The sequence below is a fragment of the Hemiscyllium ocellatum genome, chromosome 2 (genome assembly GCF_020745735.1).
Source record: "Hemiscyllium ocellatum isolate sHemOce1 chromosome 2, sHemOce1.pat.X.cur, whole genome shotgun sequence".
Classification (NCBI taxonomy): domain Eukaryota; kingdom Metazoa; phylum Chordata; class Chondrichthyes; order Orectolobiformes; family Hemiscylliidae; genus Hemiscyllium; species Hemiscyllium ocellatum.
In genome coordinates this window covers 90,698,142-90,717,925 of record NC_083402.1, presented here as the reverse complement: position 1 = coordinate 90,717,925, position 19,784 = coordinate 90,698,142, and the positions used below count along the sequence as shown (strand labels likewise).

Sequence of the window (19,784 nt, the reverse complement as noted above, 5' to 3'; positions counted from 1 at the left end):
ATGCACTATTGCATCAAGCAGTGCTTCTCATGACAACCAGATGCTTGGAAAAGTTCTTACAGGATTAGAGTCAGAGAGAGAGAGAGAACCAGCCTGAGTTTGCTTCTGAATTCCACCAGTATTTCCATACAACTACTGCTAAAAGAAACCAAACCAGAGAAAAACTGAGCTGGGAGAACTGGCCACTCACCTTTCATTAAACAAGTGTTTTTGTTTAAACTTGAAAGCCTTGTTCTGAGGCAGTATCAGTTAGCTGTAAACAAATTGGCCCTGAAACCCATCCAAACTCGGAGTTATCAGAACCTGTGTTTTTACGACCTCCTGAAAAAAAAACCCAAGGACCACCTAACCTTTTTAAAGATGCAACTTTGTCACACTCTCCATTCCTGGAAACAACCAGAGCAAACCTTCGAGTCATAGAATCTTTGCAGCATAGAAAGAAACCATGTAGCCCAAAATATCCATGCCAATCATCAAATATCTATCTATTCTAATCCTCATTTTCCAGCATTAACCTGCAACCTCACACTATAGCATTGCAAGTGTTCATCTAAATAGTTCTTAATTGTCTTAGGATTCTTGACATTATCACCCTTTTAGGCAGTGAGTTCCAAATACTCATTAATCTCTTGATGCAAAATGTCATCCTCCAATCTCCTCTGAACATCTTGCGCCATATTCTAGTCCCATGCCAGTCCTGCCTAGGGATGGTGAATCCCATAGCAGAGGCCATCGCAGTGGTGGCAAATCCTGGCATGGAGGCAAGGCACTTGGGGACTGGAAGTGAAGCCTCAAGGTTTAAAGTCCAGCGAGGTCTATAGACTTGGCCCAGGTGGTCTGAAGGTATGTGCTTGGTGAAAAGACTAAAATTTGAGCACTTTTAAAAAAGAAAACTTCTTTATTCTTATGCCAAGCTTTTATTTACGATTCTTTCAAGTCTGTATCAATTAAATATTCTGCACGTAGGTATCTTCTACATAAGATGGCACCATAAGCAGCAACATTACAAACTTTGCACTTATTCAAGTACAAAGACTAATTCAATTTTATTATATTATATATTCCTAAATGCTCTGCTATTACATCCTTTATAATAGACTCAGATATTTTTCCAACAGGAGATGTTAAATTAGCTGGCTGCAGTTGCTTGCTTTTTGTCTCCTTCCCTTATTGAATAAAATTGCCACATTGCCAGTTTTCCAATCCTCTGGCACTTTTCCAGAATTTAGTGATTCTTGAAAATGTACTACTAATGCATCCATTGTCTCTGAAGCTACTTCTATTAATGTGCTAAGATGCATTACATCAGGTCCAGAAGTCATTATGTCTTTAGCCCATTCTATACCACTGGAACAGTTATCTGCTCCCCAAGCACTGATGCCAGTGCTTCATGAACTGAAACTCATTCCAACACACCAATCTTTGAACTTTTAACTCCTTTTCTTTATTTACTCAATGTCAGTTTGCCCATGGCTAGGCAGTAATCCAGAGGGTTTAGCTTTGAAGTTCTGCTTTTTAATTTAATTTCTAACTGTTCAAACTCTGTCAGCAGAACATTCTTTTTAGTCCAACTAATGTGCACGTCTACTGGATCTCACCCGCTCCAAGTTCCTCTCTAGCCCTGAAGAGATGTCCTTAATTCCGGCTGTGGGCAGACAACACAGCCTTTGGGACTCCTGCTCACAGCTGCAGAGAACAGTGTCTATCTCCCTAATCGATAGTCTCTTATCACAACCACATTCCCATTTCCTGCCCCACTTGAATGGTTCCTACTACCAAGGTCCGTTCACTCATCATGTTGCGGTGCTCAGTCTCATCGCAAAACCTGCAAGAACCTCTTAAACATTGAACAAGTACAGGGTCCAATACTTCTCAATGCATTCCAGGTCCCCATATCTGCTTCACCTGAAGTCACAATCTTCTGTCCCTAATCAAGACCAGTTTTGAATTGTTTAGTCTGATGGGTGTGATTACCCTCTGAATCAAAATGTCTAGGGCACTTTCTCTTCACTGATGTGATGCAATGTCTGTAGCACTGACTTCAGCTCCTCAGCTCAAGTCCAAAGTTACTCAAGCTGCAAGCACATACTACAGATGAGTTTACTATGGATTAACTTGGTGTTCAGCAGCTTCCAAATGCTGCAGCAGCAAAATATTACCCATGCTGCAATTACTATTGTATTGATTTAATTCATAAATTAACTATTCTAGATTCCCTGTCGTTTGCACTTGAAATATTGAAGGCCATTACTTTGTTTTCAGTTTAGAATTATCAAGATTCATTTTAGTTTAGAAATTCCAGGAATTTAAAGTTTTTAGGGCAGTTTGGAGGAGACATGACTGAGGTCGAAAGCAAGTTTTGTTTTAACAGAAATTCATGGAAAACACAGTCACCTCAGTGGAAACATTTCATTTGTGCAGCTTCCAAAACCAGGAAAGTTTGGTTAAATACATGCAGATTATTAGAAGTTGAGATAGTCTAAGCTCTCAGTTTTGGAAAGAAACTGGGGAGAATTAGTTACATAGAACTTAAATATTTTATATAGAGGAATAATCTCTCGGACTTGAATCTCTGTAAATTGATAGTGTTGAGAAATAAGTTGGAAACTTTGTGTTGCTGTGTGCTTTAACATTTTCCAAAACAGTCTTACAAATTTAGATATCTTGGTTTGCTTTTTTCTTCATCTTTTGTAAAGTAAACTTCTGTTCTTTTGTTAAAGAAGCTTTACAGCCTGGAGTTACTATATTTCAGTGACCGATCATTTTGTTTACTAAAATTAAATCAAAATTGTCTACCAAGCCAGGTTTCAGTTTGGCACCTGACTTGTCCAATAACATTATGAGATTGGATCATAGCAACTGGCAAGTATCTGAAAATCTGCAATTAGGATTTGTTCAGTATCGATAGCTCTGATATGAGTACGGAAATAAATTTAAATAAAAAGGGTTTGTTCTTCAGTGACACTCATTGATATTTCTTCCATTCCTACATTGGAAATTGAAATGCAAGATCAAATCATTTCAGGTTTTCCTTTTCACAAAATGAGTTTGCAAATCACTTAGTTGCTCCTGGTAATGTTTCCCTGCAGTTGGTACATATCACTCACCTAAATGCTCTCCCAAGATTTTATTACAGGCTAAAAGATTCCAGTCTGTCACAGGAGAACGCTGGCATTTTCAGTCAGGGGAAATTTCTTTTATATGCCACAGTTTTCTATTGCATGACCTTTCAAGACAGAATAACAGAACTTTTTGCAGTTTTGTAATGGTTACACTAATGTTTGGACAATTATATTGATTCTTACCTTTAGTTTTTAGCTCAAAGTAGCAGATGCACAAATAAGCCTTTCAGCGCTACAATGAATACAATTTTGTGAACAACAAATTTCCTGTTTCAAATCCAAATCTACCTATAGAATAGTGAACAATTCAATCAGAGATCTTGAACCAAAGTTAGATTTGACAAAATTTGAAAATTTTCCTATTTTAGCAGTCACCCAGAGTCATTTCTACTTAAACAATATGCAAACTCTGATCACTCGTAGACTTTAAGCTTAGTCACATGTACATGCAGCTGTTCGACTTATTTGGCTCACCACTCTATGCTTTAAATAGCTAGTCTGGTCGGGCTGGATCCACTCAGAACTTCATTAACACTACAGTAAAGAAGAAAGAAATAAGGCACAATGTCGGATCAGTCGCCTTTTGATACTGACGTCCAAACGATGACCCGGTTTGTCATGGAACAGGGAAGGAAAGCAAAAGGGACGGGTGAATTCACGCAGCTTCTAAATTCTCTGTTAACTGCAATCAAGGCCATCTCCTGTGCTGTACGAAAAGCAGGTCTTGCCCATTTGTAAGTCAATGACCTTCATTAGCTTAACAAATATTATGTAGCATAAACAATTGCATGCAATTTGTTTTATGCAACATTGGTGAGTGAATTTTGCTTTAGAAAAGGATAAAAATTATTTGGCAGGCTTTCTTTAGAATTTATTTGGAATTCCCTTTTTTTTAGTTAAAATATCCAAGAATGATTTTCTACCTAATAATGCAATTTTCTTTTTAAGTTGTGCATCAACCTGACCAAGTCCCTGGAAGTCAGCCTTTTCACAGAATCCCTACATTACAAATAGAGGCCACTCAGTCCATCCAGTCTGCACTGATCCCACTGAGAACCAACCCCAGCCCCCACCCTAAACCTGTAACCCCACATTTATCATGGCTAATTCGCCTAGCCTGCACATCTTTTGACTGTGTGAGGAAAGCAGAAATCCACGCAGACACAGGGAGGACATGTAAACTCTGCACAAACAGTCACCCAATGCTGGAATCAAACCCAGGTCCTTCGTACTGTGAGGCAGCAGTGTCACCCCTTATGACAGGTGGGAGTTGAACCCAGGTCTCTTAATCTAGAGGTAGGGACATGTGCACTACACTGCAATGCCTCCCCCTTTAAGTTACCAAGCTTGTGTGGCTATACTGGAAAGTTTAAATACTTTTAACAAACTGCCTGCAAGCGGCAGTGAAAAAAGGATTTGGAGATGCCAGTGTTGGACTGGGGTGTACAAAGTTAAAAATCACACAACATCAGGTTATAGTCCAACAGGTTTAATTGGAAGCACACTAGCTTTCTGAGCGACGCTCCTTCATCACCTGATGAAGGAGCGACGCTCCGAAAGCTAGTGTGCTTCCAATTAAACCTGTTGGACTATAACCTGGTGTTGTGTGATTTTTAACTTTATAAAAAAAGGAGGTATTGGTAATATCAATGTTTCCACTGGCAACTGTGGTCCTACCACATAAAAGAGTAATTTTGAAATTAGATACAATCAATCCACTCACCTGCTATTAACAAAAGCCTACTGCACAAGATCCAAAGTGGAAGCCTTGGTTTACTTTTCCCCTCCCTTCACGTGATTTTGTTATGGCCAATTGATAAAATATTGCAATATCTAAATTATATCAGAAAAAAAAACAATATACATTGTAGTTATTTCAATGTTCAGACACATTATGACACACCTATAGGAGGAGGAAGGGATCCTACCTTTGCACTGTAAGCTTGCCTTCTAATTGTCTCAAAATTATAAAGGAACAATTAACTTCATCAGCTAGCTCATCTTTCAATGACACACTTTGCTGTCTTTCATTGAGTTAAATAATTACAATCACAATTTTTACTTCCATTTTGTTTCCTTTCTTTGCATTTTTTTGGTCATATTAAATTTAATGTGTCATTACCCCTCCATGATACACACTTTTTGATTTTTACTTGTTCCATTATGATTCCTTTCAAGCCTACAGAAGCAGCAGGTGTCTTCTAATATCTCATGTCTTCACCCTGACTTTTCCCTTTATATGCTTTGTCTGCCCCTCCTCCATATCACCAGCTTAAAACTTATTACGTTTCCAACTTCTCCAAGTTTTTATGTATGCCTAGTATTATGGTTCACATGATTAGATTTAGCTTTTTAGTTTTAAAAGTTAAATTTTAAATCTAATTTCACTAGGGGAAAACCTGGTAAATACAGCATTTGGAAATTAGCAAACCATGCATAGACTTAAGATAATTATAATTTAACAGATAACTTATGTTTCCAGGAAAAAAGTCAGAGTTAAAAATCATAATGTCAAATGGTCTTACTTATCCAAAGTACTGAAGAAGTGATATCTGTGGCAGGGCTGGACCTGAAATCACAGGCCCCACTCTCTATGCAGCAGCCCCGTCTCTAACTCAAGCACACCATTGATCCAAGAACAGTGAATGGACCCTCCTGTTTCTGGTTTGTAATTATTCCAGTAAAAGAGATGAGTTATCCAAATGGTTATTCACAGTTAAGGAAAGGTTAGTATCCAAGAATTAAAGATTTTTTTGCATTAAAAAATAGCTAATTTGCACTTTTACCTGAGAACAGTGTGTTTCAATTTTTGTTTGAGATGGATGACTCTTAGTGATATTTTTTGATTTTGTGTTCATTGTTATGAATTCAGAAAGAGAAAAGCCAGCAGGAAAGATTGTTGCTTTGAAAATCTTAAAAATCTCCGTGCTGTGAGTTTTATATAACTCCTTCAAAATGGAGAAATAAAGCTAGACCTTCTTCTAAAGTGAAACACAGACACTCGATAAGCTTCTGTGTACACTCTGGGGGTGCTCTGGTCCTCCACTTTTCCACTGCCCGTGATCTCAAAGTGTGCCACTATACAAATTATGGGAAGGTGAGCCTGCATTTGGGCAGGAGACACTCAACAGGTCTGGGTCTTCTAGGCCCAAAGGCACCTGGGGATCAAGTGCCAAAGTCTTTCAAGTCAAGGGTACAAACCACAGAGCAGGCTCTGCTCCAACTACAACATTCAGGACTTCACTCAGACTAGTGGGAAGGAAAGGAAACATACTGAGAGCACAAAGCTGGTATGTGTGGTATATCTTTGTGAATAACCAGTCACTTTTCTCAAAATATTTTTGTTTGCAATGTTACATTGTCTTATGTAGTATTCTTTTCATTTAAGTCACACCCATTTGAGTGACAAGGAGCCTCATCATATATCCCAAAGATGTTTAAAACAGGAGGCGCCATGCTTTTTCTCATTTCTCACAAGTCTACCACTGCAGATAGCTTCACATATCAGCAATCTTTGGACAGATGACACTGAGGCTAAAGGCAATGTCCAGTGAATGTACCAGATCCTGATCTGCAAATATCATTTCACAATTATACTGACCTAACAAGTAATAATATGGAATAGGTGATGAAGCCATACATTTCTGTAGGGAAAGCTTTTTTCAAAGAGTTTTACATGGAAGCACAAGAGATTGGCAGATATTCACTGGGCAGTTTATTTGTACACCATTCTTCACATTGTAGCAGTCTGTAGAGAAAACCTGCAAAACGCACAGTGTCTCTTGAGTTAAATGTGATATTCAAGCATGTCATAGCAACAGTCTCTACACACTCTGAAGCTTTGAAAGATTCCAGTTGAAGGAAGGATCTAAAGAAACTTATGGAAATAAAGGTATGCAAATGGTGGATCTCATGTGGGCAAAACTGCACTACACATTCCTGTTATCACTGTGATATTTGCAGGAAACTGCAGTGAAGCCTACAAAGCTTAATTTCACCATTTATCTGCAGCTTCTTGATGGATTTAGTCCTTTTGCTTCTCCTTTGGATGCTTTGTGGTAGCTGTTGGAGATTGTTCTTGTTGGAGATCTTGTATTTGCTGTCTCCTCATCTGCTGCCTTCTCAAGGCCACATAGAAATCAGAATTTGGAGGTGCCGGTGTTGGTCTGGGGGGTGTACAAACTTAAAAAGTCACAAAACATCATGTTATAATCCAACAAGTTTATTTGGAAGCACTAGCTTTTGGAGTGTTGCTCCTTCATCAGCTGGTATTGGACTGTTAGACTGTAACCTGGTGTTGTGTGATTTTTAACTTAGAAAACCAGGAGATACATTTGCCATTTCAGTTCCATGAGCATGTGATCTGTGGGAAAATCAAAACGATGATGCAGTGTTGCTGAAGAAACACTTGAGCCCTTGCTCATTGATAATCACACTGAGTGTGAATGTTATGTCCTCACACAGTCTGACATGGATGGCTTACAAGGAAATATTTTAATGCCTTGAAATTGAGCTCTGATGTATTTGACCTTATCTAATTGCACAGTGGATATCCAACATATCTGTGCTCCTTTGGAAGTACACTTCTGGCAGTAAGCCATCATGAAACACCCTGTCCTCACCCAAAGTCACACCCAAAGATCTCCCTGCCATGTAACAGTCCATGTCCTTGCAGGCTAATGTTTCATTGTGATGACATAACAACTTTAATGTGTTGTTCTTCAGAACGTGCTATGCATTATTGTTGCCAAATCAGGATTCAACTTTTAATTTCCTTTTTACAGTATTAGATTTACGTGATAAGGAGATAAACAGTTTTGTAAACATCATGATTGTTTGAGACCATGACGGGTCATTTGTTTTATCAGATAATTACTGTCTCAGAACGGAGTGAGTATTGAAGGCAGGTGGGTAGCATTGCCTAATCAAGGAATGCATGATTCCTGCAACCTCCTGTAGCAGGGCCGCAAAATATTATTAGTAACTCGGTCATGTAGAAAAAGAAATGACTTATTCCTCTCACTCTGCATGTGGTTTCAGCCATTTTGGCTTTCAATCCAACATGATGACATTCCAACTTCATGTCCATCTGAGTGACTTGCAAATTCCACCGGTAATTGTCCCATTACCCTTCACCCTCCTGCTACTTCATTTGAACCTCTTTACATTCATATTACTCTGCGTGCTTTACATCCAGGGTCCCTGATTCTGAGGATCGGTATGTTTTTGTTGACCTTATATTTTTCCCAAATAGAGGCTACAGTAACCATGACCTGCATAAACTCCCATTGAGAGCTTGCTGCTCCTTCCCATTCACTATGAAATCCCAGTCAACTGCCTGCAATTGCCTTCTTTTACTGTGACTATTCTCTCTGTGACCCAATATAATAAAGACCATTCAAATACTTGCACTGCCTGCTACATTTAGGATATCATGAATCCTAATAACCAAGCTTATATGCAGCAACCATTAATGATCTAACCATCATGACAGACTGTGTTCTACCTCATGAACTGACCTAGTCGGACAGCTCCAACTGCTCACTCCAGATCTCTGAACAGCGTTCTGACTGACCTCTGTGTAATCTCAGGCTTGACCTGGAGGGTTGCCCATGGCCCAAACCCCAGACTTAGAAGGTATGGATCCCATGCTTGTGCAGGGCCAAGCACCAGACTGACTGTGACAAACCCCTGTCACTGTAATCAGTAAAACCCCTTTGCCAACTGTACTGGTACTCCCATTAAGCACGCATCCACTCATCCACTCAAGCACACATCAGCATTCCCTTTAAACGTGTGGTAGAATGACAGATAGTGGGGAGGAAATGGCCTAGTGGTAGCATTGCTAAACTAATAAACCAAATTCTTAGCTATCCTCTGGGGAGCATGGCAGATGGTGTGGTTTAAATTCAGTAGAAGAATCTGGATTTAAGACTCTAAAGATGACTTTGAAACCATTGTCAGTTGTCAGGAAGAACTCATCCAGTTCATTAATGCCCTTGAGGGAAGGAAATCTGTCGTCCTTATCCAATCTGGCCTACAAGTGACTCCAGACCAACAGCAATGTGCTGAATCTGAACTACCCTTTGGGCAATAAATGATGACCCAACCAGAGATGTCCTCATCCCATGAGTGATTTGAAAAAAAGCTTCAGTTGCCTTGTCTGGGAACCAGCTAGGGTTTCTCAACATGAAAAAAATTGATTAGTTTTGAAAATTAATGATATTAACAAAACTAGCTGAAAACATTTTAAATCAGTGAAGTGGTATCATTTTAAAACTCAAACAAATAAATCCCATATTATGTGATAATAAGGGGCACAGAAGAGGCAGTATTATTTAGGGACAGATCCAGGAAAAAGCAACCAATTAGTTGGTACCTCATCCAACACCTTCAACATTCATTGAATGCATAGTAACAACAGTGTGCACTGTCTACAAAATGCACTGCAGGAATTCACCAGAAGCCTTTAGACAGCACCATCCAAACCTGACCAAAAGGTCAGTCTTATGTCTGTGGTCAGCAAAGTTTTGGAAAGAATTCTGAGGGATAGGATTTATGACCGTTTGGAAAAGCATAGCATGATTAAAGGCAGTCAGCATGGCTTTGTGAGGGGCAGGTCGTGCCTAACTAATCTAATTGAGTTCTTTGAGGAGGTGGCAAGCCAAGTCGATGAAGGTCAAGCAGTAGATGTGTTTATGGACTTTAGCAAGGCATTTGATAGGGTTCCCCATGGTAGAGTCATACATAAAGTCGGGAGGTATGGGATACAGGGAGATTTGGCTATCTGGATTCAGGATTGGTTGGCTGACAGAAGGCAGAGAGTGGCTATAGATGGAATTTATTCTGCTTGGAGATCAGTGTTGAGTGGTGTCCCACAGAGCTCTGTTCTTTGGCCTTTGCTCTTTATAGTTTTTATAAATGACTTGGATGAGGAGATTGAGGGGTGGGTTAGTAAATTTGCAGACGACTCAAAGGTTGGAGGTGCCGTTGATGGTATTGAGGGCTATTGCAGACTGCAGCATGACATAGGCAGGATGCAGATCTGGGCTGAGAAATGGCAGGTGAAGTTTAACCTGGATAAATGCGAAATGATGCATTATGGAAGGTCGAACTTGAATGCTGAATATAGGATTAAAGACAGGATTCTTGGCAGTGTGGAGGAACAAAGGGATTTTGGTGTTTAAGTGCATAGATCCCTCAAAGTTGCCACCCAACTGGAGAGGGTTGTTTAGAAAGTTAAGGTGTTTTGGCTTTCATTAACAGGGGGATTGAGTTTAAGAGCCGTGAGGTTTTGCTACAGCGCTACAAGTCCCTGGTGAGATCACACTTGGAATATTGTGTCCAGTTCTGATTGCCCTACTGTCTGTGAGATACAGAGGCTTTGGAGAGGGTGCAAAGAAGGTTTACCAGGATGCTGCCTGGACTGGGATGCTTGCCTTATGAGGAGAGGTTGACTAAGCTTGGACTTTTCTGTCTGGAGAGAAGAAGGAAGAGAGGTGACCTGATTGAGGTATACAAGGTAATGAGTGGCATTTTTTAGAGTCAATAGCCAGAGACTTTTCCCCAGGGCAGGATTGATTGGGACAAGGGGTCATAGTTTTAAGATATTAGGAGGAAGGTATAGAGGAGACATCAGAGGTAGTTTCTTTACGCAGAGAGTTGTGAATGCATGGAATGTGTTGCCAGCGGTGGTGGTGGAAGCAGAGTCATTAGGGACATTTAAACACCTGCTGGACATGCACATGGACAGCAGTGAATTGAGGGGTGTGTAGGTATGATTATTTTGCTTTACATTAGGATTAATCCTTGGCACAACTTCATAGGCTGAAGGGCCTTTTCTGTGCTGTACCTTTCTATGTTCTATGTTCTGAACCTGCAATCTCCACCTAAAAGGACAGGCAGCAGATATATGAGAATGCCACCACCTTGAAGTTTCCTTCCAAGCCACAATCCTTCCTGACTTGGAACTATATTATTTTTTATTCTTGGACACTGGGTCAAAATTTGGAACTCCTTCACTAAGAGCACTGTGTAAGTCCCTGCAGCGTATGGACTGCAACAGTTCAAGAAGACAACTCACCAACGCCTTCTCATAGGCAATTAGGGTTGGGCAATAAATGTTGGCTGAGACAGTGAAGCCCATATTTCATAAATGAATTTAAAAAATGACTAACCATTGCATATGAATTTTAGGGCAATTCAGCAGAAAGAGAGCCTCTAATAAAATTTGTCTTCAAGTTAATAAGTTAGAATACTAGTTCTTAAGGTAGACTTATTCCTGCTATAAAGCAAGAAATTTTAAAGTCTTCACTTAGAGTTTTACAGCATGGAAACAGGTCCTTCAGCCTAACTCATCCATGCCAACCAGGTTTCCTAAACTGAACTAGTCCCATTTACCGGCATCAGGTCCATATTCCTCGAAACAGTTCCTATCCATGTACCTGTTCAACCGCGTTTTAAATGTTATAATTGTATCTCTTACCACTTCCTCTGGCAGCTCTTTCCATATGTGCACTACCTTCTGTCTAAAAAGATTGCCCCTCAGGTCCCTGTTAAATCTTTCCCCTCTCGTCTTCAAACTATGCCCTCTAGTTTTGGACTCCCCTACTCTGGGGAAAAGACCTTGGCTATTTGCTTTAACTATACTGCTCGTGATTTTATTAACCTCTATAAGATCACTCGTCAGCCTCCTTCACTGCAGGGCAAAAAGTCCCAGCCATCCAGCCTCTCCTTGTAACCCAAATCTTCTAGTCTCAGTAACATCCTTGGAAATAATTTCCCCACCCTTCTCAGTTTAATAGCATATTTCCTATAACAGGACCAGAGTTCTGTGCAGTTCTCCACATATGGCTTTACCAATGTCTTGTACAGCTGTAACATGACATCCCAATTCCTGTACTCAGTGCTCTGACTGATGAAGGCAAAGCATGACAAATGTCTTCTTCACCACCTGTCTAACTGTGACACCACTTTCAAGGAACCATGTATCTGAACCCTTGGGTCTCTCTGACAACACTCCCCAGGGCTCCACCATTAACTGGTTTATCTTACCAGGATGCAACACTTGTGTTTACCTGAATTAAGCCCTATTTGCCATTCCTCAGCTCACTGGTCCTGTTGACCAAAATCCCATTGTATCTTAGATAACCTTCTTCACTGTCCACTATACTGCTAGTTTTGGTGTCATCTGCAAACTTACTAGCCATGCCACCTGTACTCTCATCCAAATCATTTATATAAATGATAAACAACATTGAACCCTGCACCAATCCCTGCAGCACACCGTCAGTCACAGGCCTCCAGTCTTTACCACCACCCTCTGTCTATTACCTGCAAGCCAATTTAGTAGCCAGTTGGCTAACTCACCCTAGATCCTAAGTGATCTAACCCTACCATTCAGTCTACCATGCGGCATCTTGTCGAAAACTTTGCTAAAGTCGATATAGGCACCATCGATTGATTTGCTTTCATCTGTCTTCAAAGTCACTTCTTCAAAAAATTCAGTCATATTTGTGAGACATGATTTCCCACATGCAAAGCCATGCTGACTCTCCCTAATCAGTCCTTGCCTTTCCAAATGCATGTAGATCCTGTTTCTCATAATCCCCTCCAACAACTTACCCACAACATTAGCCATTCTCCAGTCTTCCAGCACCTTACTCGTGGCTTTTGATGATACAAATATCCTTGCATGAGCTCTTCAATTTCTTTTTTAGCTTCCCACAATGTCCTAGGAATACACTTGATCAGGTTCTGGGGATTTATCGACCTTAATGTATCTTAAGACTTCTAGCACCTTCTATTGTGTAATAGGGACTCTTTTCAGGACATCACTATTTATTACCCCAAGTTCTCCTTGCTTCCATCTATCTCCTCGCAGTACAGTAGTGAGAGATTGATTTCACTCAAAAGACCAAGATGTAGAGTAAGGTCAAGTAGAAATAAGAAATGAAAGGTCAGAGTTTACTTGCAGTTTTGTTTATGGCACCCTAACAATAATTATGCAGGATAAAGTATATAGGAATAAATAAATGGGACATGTCAGAAAGGAATTGCAATAACTAAAGGTGACTTTAATCTACATGCAGATTGGAAAATCTGACTGCCATATATGGCATGAAAAAATAAATTTGACTGCTTCTAGGACAATTTCTTCAGACGGTACATTCTTAAGTCAATCAGGAAGAAGGCTATTTGAAACCTTGTAATGTACAATGAAATAGAATTAATTAATCATCTATTAGATGGTTGTAACATGATGGAATTTCATGTTCAGTATGAAGGGGAGAAATGTGGGTCCAAGACTAGTTTTTAACCTAAATAAAGGTAACTCCAAAAGTTCGAAGGTAGAGCTGTCCAACGTAAAATGGAAAACTAAATTAAAAGATAGGACTGTGGAGTTGCAGTGGAAGATTTTCCAATATTAGGATGCAGTGGAAGATTAATCCTCACGGAAAATAAAATCTATTTAAGAAATGCCTATCACTCAATTGTATACAAAAGATAAGTATAGCATCAAAGTGAAAGAAACAATGCACAATTATGCGAAAGTTAGTGGTAGTTTACCAGATGGATAAGATGGATTGATTTTAAGAACCACCAATGAAGACTAAAAATAAGAGGGAAAGAGAAAAGTATGAAAGCTAGCTGGCAACATCAAAGTGATAGTAAAAGATTCTATTATTATTTAAATAGAAGAGTAACTAAAACCAGTATTGGTCCTCTTGAGAGAGGCAAGTCTGGGAACTGATAATGGAAAATGAGGAAGTTGTAGAGGAATTGAACAGGTGTTTTTTTTGTCTGCCTTCGAGACTTGCAAACACTCTTGGAAATCAAATGGTTAAAGAGAAGGGGAAACTTAAAATAATCAGCATCACCAAGGACAAAGTGCTGAGAAAATCAACCTAAAATCTAACAAGTCCCTAGGACTGGATGATCTGCATCCTAAAGTCTTAAAAGAGGTGGTTGTAGCCATAGTAGAAGCATAAAAGCATTCCAAAATTATGTAGCTTATACAAGGGTCCAAATGGATTGAAAAGTAGCTGATGCTTCATTTTTATTCAAAAATGAGGACCACAGAAAACTAGAAGCTAGTTATTCTAACCAGTGTCACAGGGAAGTTGTAGGACCCCATTTTCAGAAAGTTAAAGCAGAATATTCTGAACATCATAATGTGATCAGGCAGCATCGACAAGGCTTTGTGAAAAGGAAATTATATTTAACTATAGTTATTTTTATTTTAATTTTCTTTGAGATTTTGAGGGCGAGGAAGATGGACTTGGATTTTCAAAAGGCATTTGTTAAAATACCATATCAATGATTATTTATACAAGACATGAGCACATGGCAAAAGAAATAACGTATTAGACAATAGACAATAGACAGTAGACAATAGGTGCAGAAGTAGGCCATTCTGCCCTTCGAGCCTACACCACCATTCAATATGATCATGGCTGATCATCCCTTAATCCGTATCCTGTTCCTGCCTTATCTCCATAACCCTTGATTCCACTATCCTTGAGAGCTCTATCCAACACTTTCTTAAATGAATCCAGAGACTGGGCCTCCACTGTCCTCTGGAGCAGAGCATTCCACACAGCCACCACTCTCTGGGTGAAGAAGTTTCTCCTCATCTCTGTCCTAAATGGTCTACCCCATATTTTTAAGCTATGTCCTCTGGTTCGGCACTCACCCATCAGCGGAAACATGTTTCCTGCTGCCAGAGTGTCCAATCCTTTAATAATCTCATATGTCTCAATCAGATCCCCTCTCAGTCTTCTAAACTCAAGGATAGACAAGCCCATTCACTCCGGTCTTTCAGCGTAAGATAGTCCCGCCATTCCAGGAATTGACCTTGTGAATCTACGCTGCACTCCTTCAATAGCCAGAATGTCTTTCCTCAAATTTGGAGACCACAACTGCACACAGTACTCCAGGAGTGGTCTCACCAAATGCAACAAATGCTGGAGATCACAGCGGTTCAGACAGTATCCATGGAGAAAGAGCAAGCTGATGGTTTGTGTCTAGATGTCTCTTCATCAGAGCTGAAGTGGAGTGTGGAGAGGGCAACCTCGACTCAAAACATTAGCTATCTCTCTCTCCATGGGTGATGTCTGATCCACTATGATCGCCAGCATTTGTTATTTTCAAATAATATTAGGATGAGCAAAGAATTAGTTAACTAGTAGGAGGCAAGACAGCAAGAACAAATAGGTATTTCTTAGATGAGCAAACTGCAATTAATGGTATGCCACAGGGATAAATCAGGAGCCTCAATTATTTACAATCTGCATTAGTGACGTGCAAAGACATATAGACAGGTTACTGAGTGGCAAAAAGTTGGCAGATATAATATAATTGGGTAAATATGGAGTTAAGATTAGAGTGGTGCTGGAAAAACACAACAGGTCAGGCAGCATCCGAGGAGCAGGAAAATCGATGTTTCGGGCAGAAGCCCTTCATCAGGAATGAGGCCTGCCCAAAACATCAATTTTCCTGCTCCTCAGATGCTGCCTGACCTGCTGTGCTTTTCCAGCACCACTCTAATCTTGACTCTGATCTCCAACATCTGCAGTCCTCACTTTCACCTAAATGTGGAGTTAGCCACTTTGGAGGAAAAATAAGGGAACACTATACTATTTAAATGGCTAGAGTTTGTAAAACTGAGAGAATGCAGAACTTAGAGATATATAGTGTGCCCTAGAGTATAAATATGAAGTTAGTTTGCAGGTTCAGAAAGTGATTAAGTAGGCAAATGGAATATTTGTGTTTATCGCAAGGAAAATGGAAGATAAAAGTAGGCTGTTTTATACCAGTCATAAAACATAGAAACTAGGTACAGGAGAAGGCCTTAAATATTTCGTAAAACATAGGAATTAGGTGCAAAAGAATGGAAAGAAGCAAAATAATTTCATTATAAAATTGAAAATAAATAAAATTTCAATAAAGAAAATTTAATAAAATATAATATTACTGGCAAGTTTCCCATGAAGTTGTTTGCAGTGGATGATCAATGAATTGTAACCAGCTTAAAAACTCTGCAGCACAGGGAATTATGTCTAAGAAAATACTTGTGAAAAAAGTGATTTTGTGTCGTTATGCATTGCCATTTAAAAAGGTTGTTTGGTCAAACTACAAAATATCACACACAAAATGGTTTACCTCCAGTGTTATACTATATATAGTGGACATATGTTGTTTAAAAATGCTAAAATATATTATTTTATTCAGGTATGGAATTGCAGGGACTGTGAATGTGACGGGGGATGAAGTCAAGAAATTGGACGTTCTGTCAAATGACCTCATCATTAATCTGCTGAAATCATCCTATAGTACTTCCGTGTTAGTGACAGAAGAGAACAAAGAAGCTATAATTGTGGAACCTGAGAGAAGAGTGAGTGTTTCATAAATGTGGTGAATGGATGGCTTTATAATTGCATGTGTGCCTTGCTGGTTTTCTCAATCATTATGATGATTACTTATACATAAATGATAGGACCAGGATTAACAGCTGAGGTACCCTGCCGGTAATGCAAAAGTGTGAACTTAACTCTAAAATCAAGCTTAATGAAGTGCTGGACCAACACAAAGCAGCATTTGCAAAGTTAGGTCAATGTTTTAGCTATAATCTATTAATAAATAAATTCGATATCGCTCATGTATTTTTCTATTTGTGAGGTACCTTCTTGAAAAGCGGTAAATCCAGATGCATTAGTTTTATTGTACACGTTGCAAAAACCAGTCACAACAAAATGAGAAATGATTTAGGACATATTAAACATGAGAGGCCTGTTTGAATCACAACAAAATATTTTGAAAGTAATTCTACAATAAATGTTCAAATTGAATGTTAGAGTGTACTGCCGTTGTGGCATGAGCTTGATTTGTGGCTCATGTTAGCTGTGTGATTTCAGGAAATGTTTTTGTAGGTGAAGTGACTAGGGAGGGATGGCTTGGGGGAATATTAGTTGTCATCAATTAGCTTCACTCTGTCCACCATTCTACATGCTTATTTTTGCTGTTCTTAATTCTTAAACGCAAATAGGATGTGGTGGCCTTGTGATATTATTGCTCAGCTATCAATTCAGAGATTCAGATGATGTTCTGGGGACCCCCATTCCAATCTTGCCAGGACCCATGGTGAAATTTGAATTCAACATTTTATGTGAAATTAAGAGACTAATGATGACGGTGAAACTGTTGTCAGTTGTTGGAAAAACCCCTCTGATTCACAAATGTATTTTAGGAAAGGAAATTTTTCATCCTGGCCTGGCCTAGCCTTATATGACTCCAGATCATCACAATGAGATTGACTCTTGCCCTATTGTCACTTAGGAATGGGCTGTGAATACTTGCAATGTCCACATCCTGTGAGTGAATAAAAAAGATAACTATGCCCCCTCAGGATGAGTTTTCTGCAGAGATTGTTCAGGAACGAGTGATTGAATTTACTTCGAATATTGCAAACAAATCGTCTCCCAGAATGGGCTTCTTGTTGAATAACATTCTTTTATAGAGTTAAAAATCACACAACACCAGGTTATAGTCCAACAGGTTTAATTGGAAGCACACTAGTTAGTGTGCTTCCAATTAAACCTGTTGGACTATAACCTGGTGTTGTGTGATTTTTAACTTTGTACACCCCAGTCCAACACCGGCATCTCCAAATCATTCTTTATAGACACTACTAAGAAGAAAACGTCCCTATAGATGTTTAGGATATCATTGTTAATTCATCATTTATCTGTCATGAGAATGAGGATATTAATGTACAGCTATAACTTACATTGTATGTATGAGCCAAATTGCCTCTCGAGGCACTGATCATTCAGAAAGCATCTTGATAGATACAAAACTAGAGGAATAGAAGAAGATAGGAGTAGGCAAAGGAAATGAAAGACATAGTTGAAGAGAGGATTTTGAATAGCTTTTTAAAAGCATTTCACTTACAAATAGATATTAGCCAGTCTGATTTGTATTTCTTTTTTTCTAGGGTAAATATGTGGTCTGCTTTGATCCATTGGATGGCTCTTCTAATATTGATTGCTTGGTATCTATTGGAACTATTTTTGGCATTTACAGGAACGTAAGTGTTTCCTTTGTTATCAGAATGTATATGAGACTTGATAGTGACTTTCAATTTGAACAATCAAATAATTATTTAGTTGCTTTTTCTGAATAAGAAATGAGGGTTTGAAGCCTGTCTTTCCCTTTTATTTAGTAATCTTCTCAGAGGCTGTTTTCAGCTTCCATGAATGCCACAATGACTGCCAAGTGACACACTGGAGTGGTCCAAACTGCTTCTTATTCTTGTTTTTCAGTCCAGTAGCACCCCCCTGCTGTAACTGAGTTCAGATTTTTAACACTGAGGATATAATCAGTGTGACTTAGGAATAGTCACTGCTTGGTGCACTATGTTAATACACCTGTGCTCTTTCCTGCGTTACCTGGAAGAATTGCCCTCCCTACAGTTTTTAACTCTTCCTATCCATTCACTTTCAAAAGCTGCAATATAATTTCATGAGCACATTGACCCATAAAGTTGAGTGAGTGAAGAGGACTACAACTGACACCGAACCATATACTCTCCAGATCTGTAAACACATTGTTGAATCTGCACAGAACAGCTGATGAAATGGCTCAAGGTTATGTGTAACTGAGAAAGACAGACCAGATTGGTTGCATTTTTCAAACTTTCAATCTAGTTTGCAGGCTATATATTGTAATTGTAGTTTATGCTCAAATTACAAGGATATGTTTACAAAATTTAGTTTATAAAATGCTAGTCAATTGAAATTCAGAGTGCAGTCATATGTGGTGTGGGGTTCACAGATTGCAATGTCGTAATACAAACACGCTTTGAGAGAAGCATCTACCTAAACGCGTTTGACTGGTGTTTTAATTTTTGCAATTTGAATACATACTTGGACTTTCCTAATGCATTGCATTTTGTTCATGTTTGCTGGCATGGAGCCCAACCCATAGCAAAGAGTTAGTGTTTTGCCAAATTCATTCATTTCAACAATAGGCTGCCTGAAGCATGCTTCATGTTATCCATGAATATTAGTGGCCCCATAAAATGACTCAAACACCGACACATCAGCCCAAGTATCAGCACAATTATCGCTTCAGTCTACTTATTGCAGGGTCACTGATTTTTTTTCTCCTACATTGGATAGACTTCTGTGACAACAAAATATCACAGTGGATAACAGAGTGGAAATGCTGACAGTGTAAATTTGAGAGATTGCTTCCTGCATTATAAAGAATAAGGGTCCACCCAACCCGAAAGATTAACTACTTTCTGTCCGCAGATGCTGCCAGACCTGCTGAGTTTTTCCAGCAGTCTTTGATTTTGCTTCTGATTTCCAGCATCTGCAGTTCTTCACTATTTTAGATTAGAGGAACAAACAAATGACTTTTAAAAGGATAAACACAAAAGCTTTTGACCTGAATATTTCTGTAAAATATCTACAGATCTACCATAAAATTGGAATATTTACCCAAAAAGAATTTGGTGGTATTTAGAACTTGTTATTAACGTAAATTTAGCTCAAATGATAAGACCATAAGACATAGGAGTGGAAATCAGGCTATTCAGCCCATCGGGTCCACTCTGTTATTTAATCATGGCTGATGGGTATTTCAACTTCCACTGAA

The 19,784-nt window shown here is 39.1% G+C and overlaps 1 protein-coding gene across 1 annotated transcript in view; it reads left to right on the top strand.

Annotated features, from left to right (window-relative positions):
* The first annotated feature begins 3,627 nt into the window (after nucleotides 1–3,627).
* The window catches only part of LOC132828283 (fructose-1,6-bisphosphatase isozyme 2-like), a 48,792-nt gene continuing 32,635 nt past the window's right edge, over nucleotides 3,628–19,784 (top strand). Inside the window, exons 1-3 of the mRNA XM_060845260.1 lie at nucleotides 3,628–3,856; nucleotides 16,356–16,518; nucleotides 18,118–18,210. Of these exons, the coding sequence (XP_060701243.1) occupies nucleotides 3,687–3,856; nucleotides 16,356–16,518; nucleotides 18,118–18,210 (426 nt within the window). The 5' untranslated portion in view covers nucleotides 3,628–3,686. The remainder of the gene's footprint in view (nucleotides 3,857–16,355; nucleotides 16,519–18,117; nucleotides 18,211–19,784) is intronic.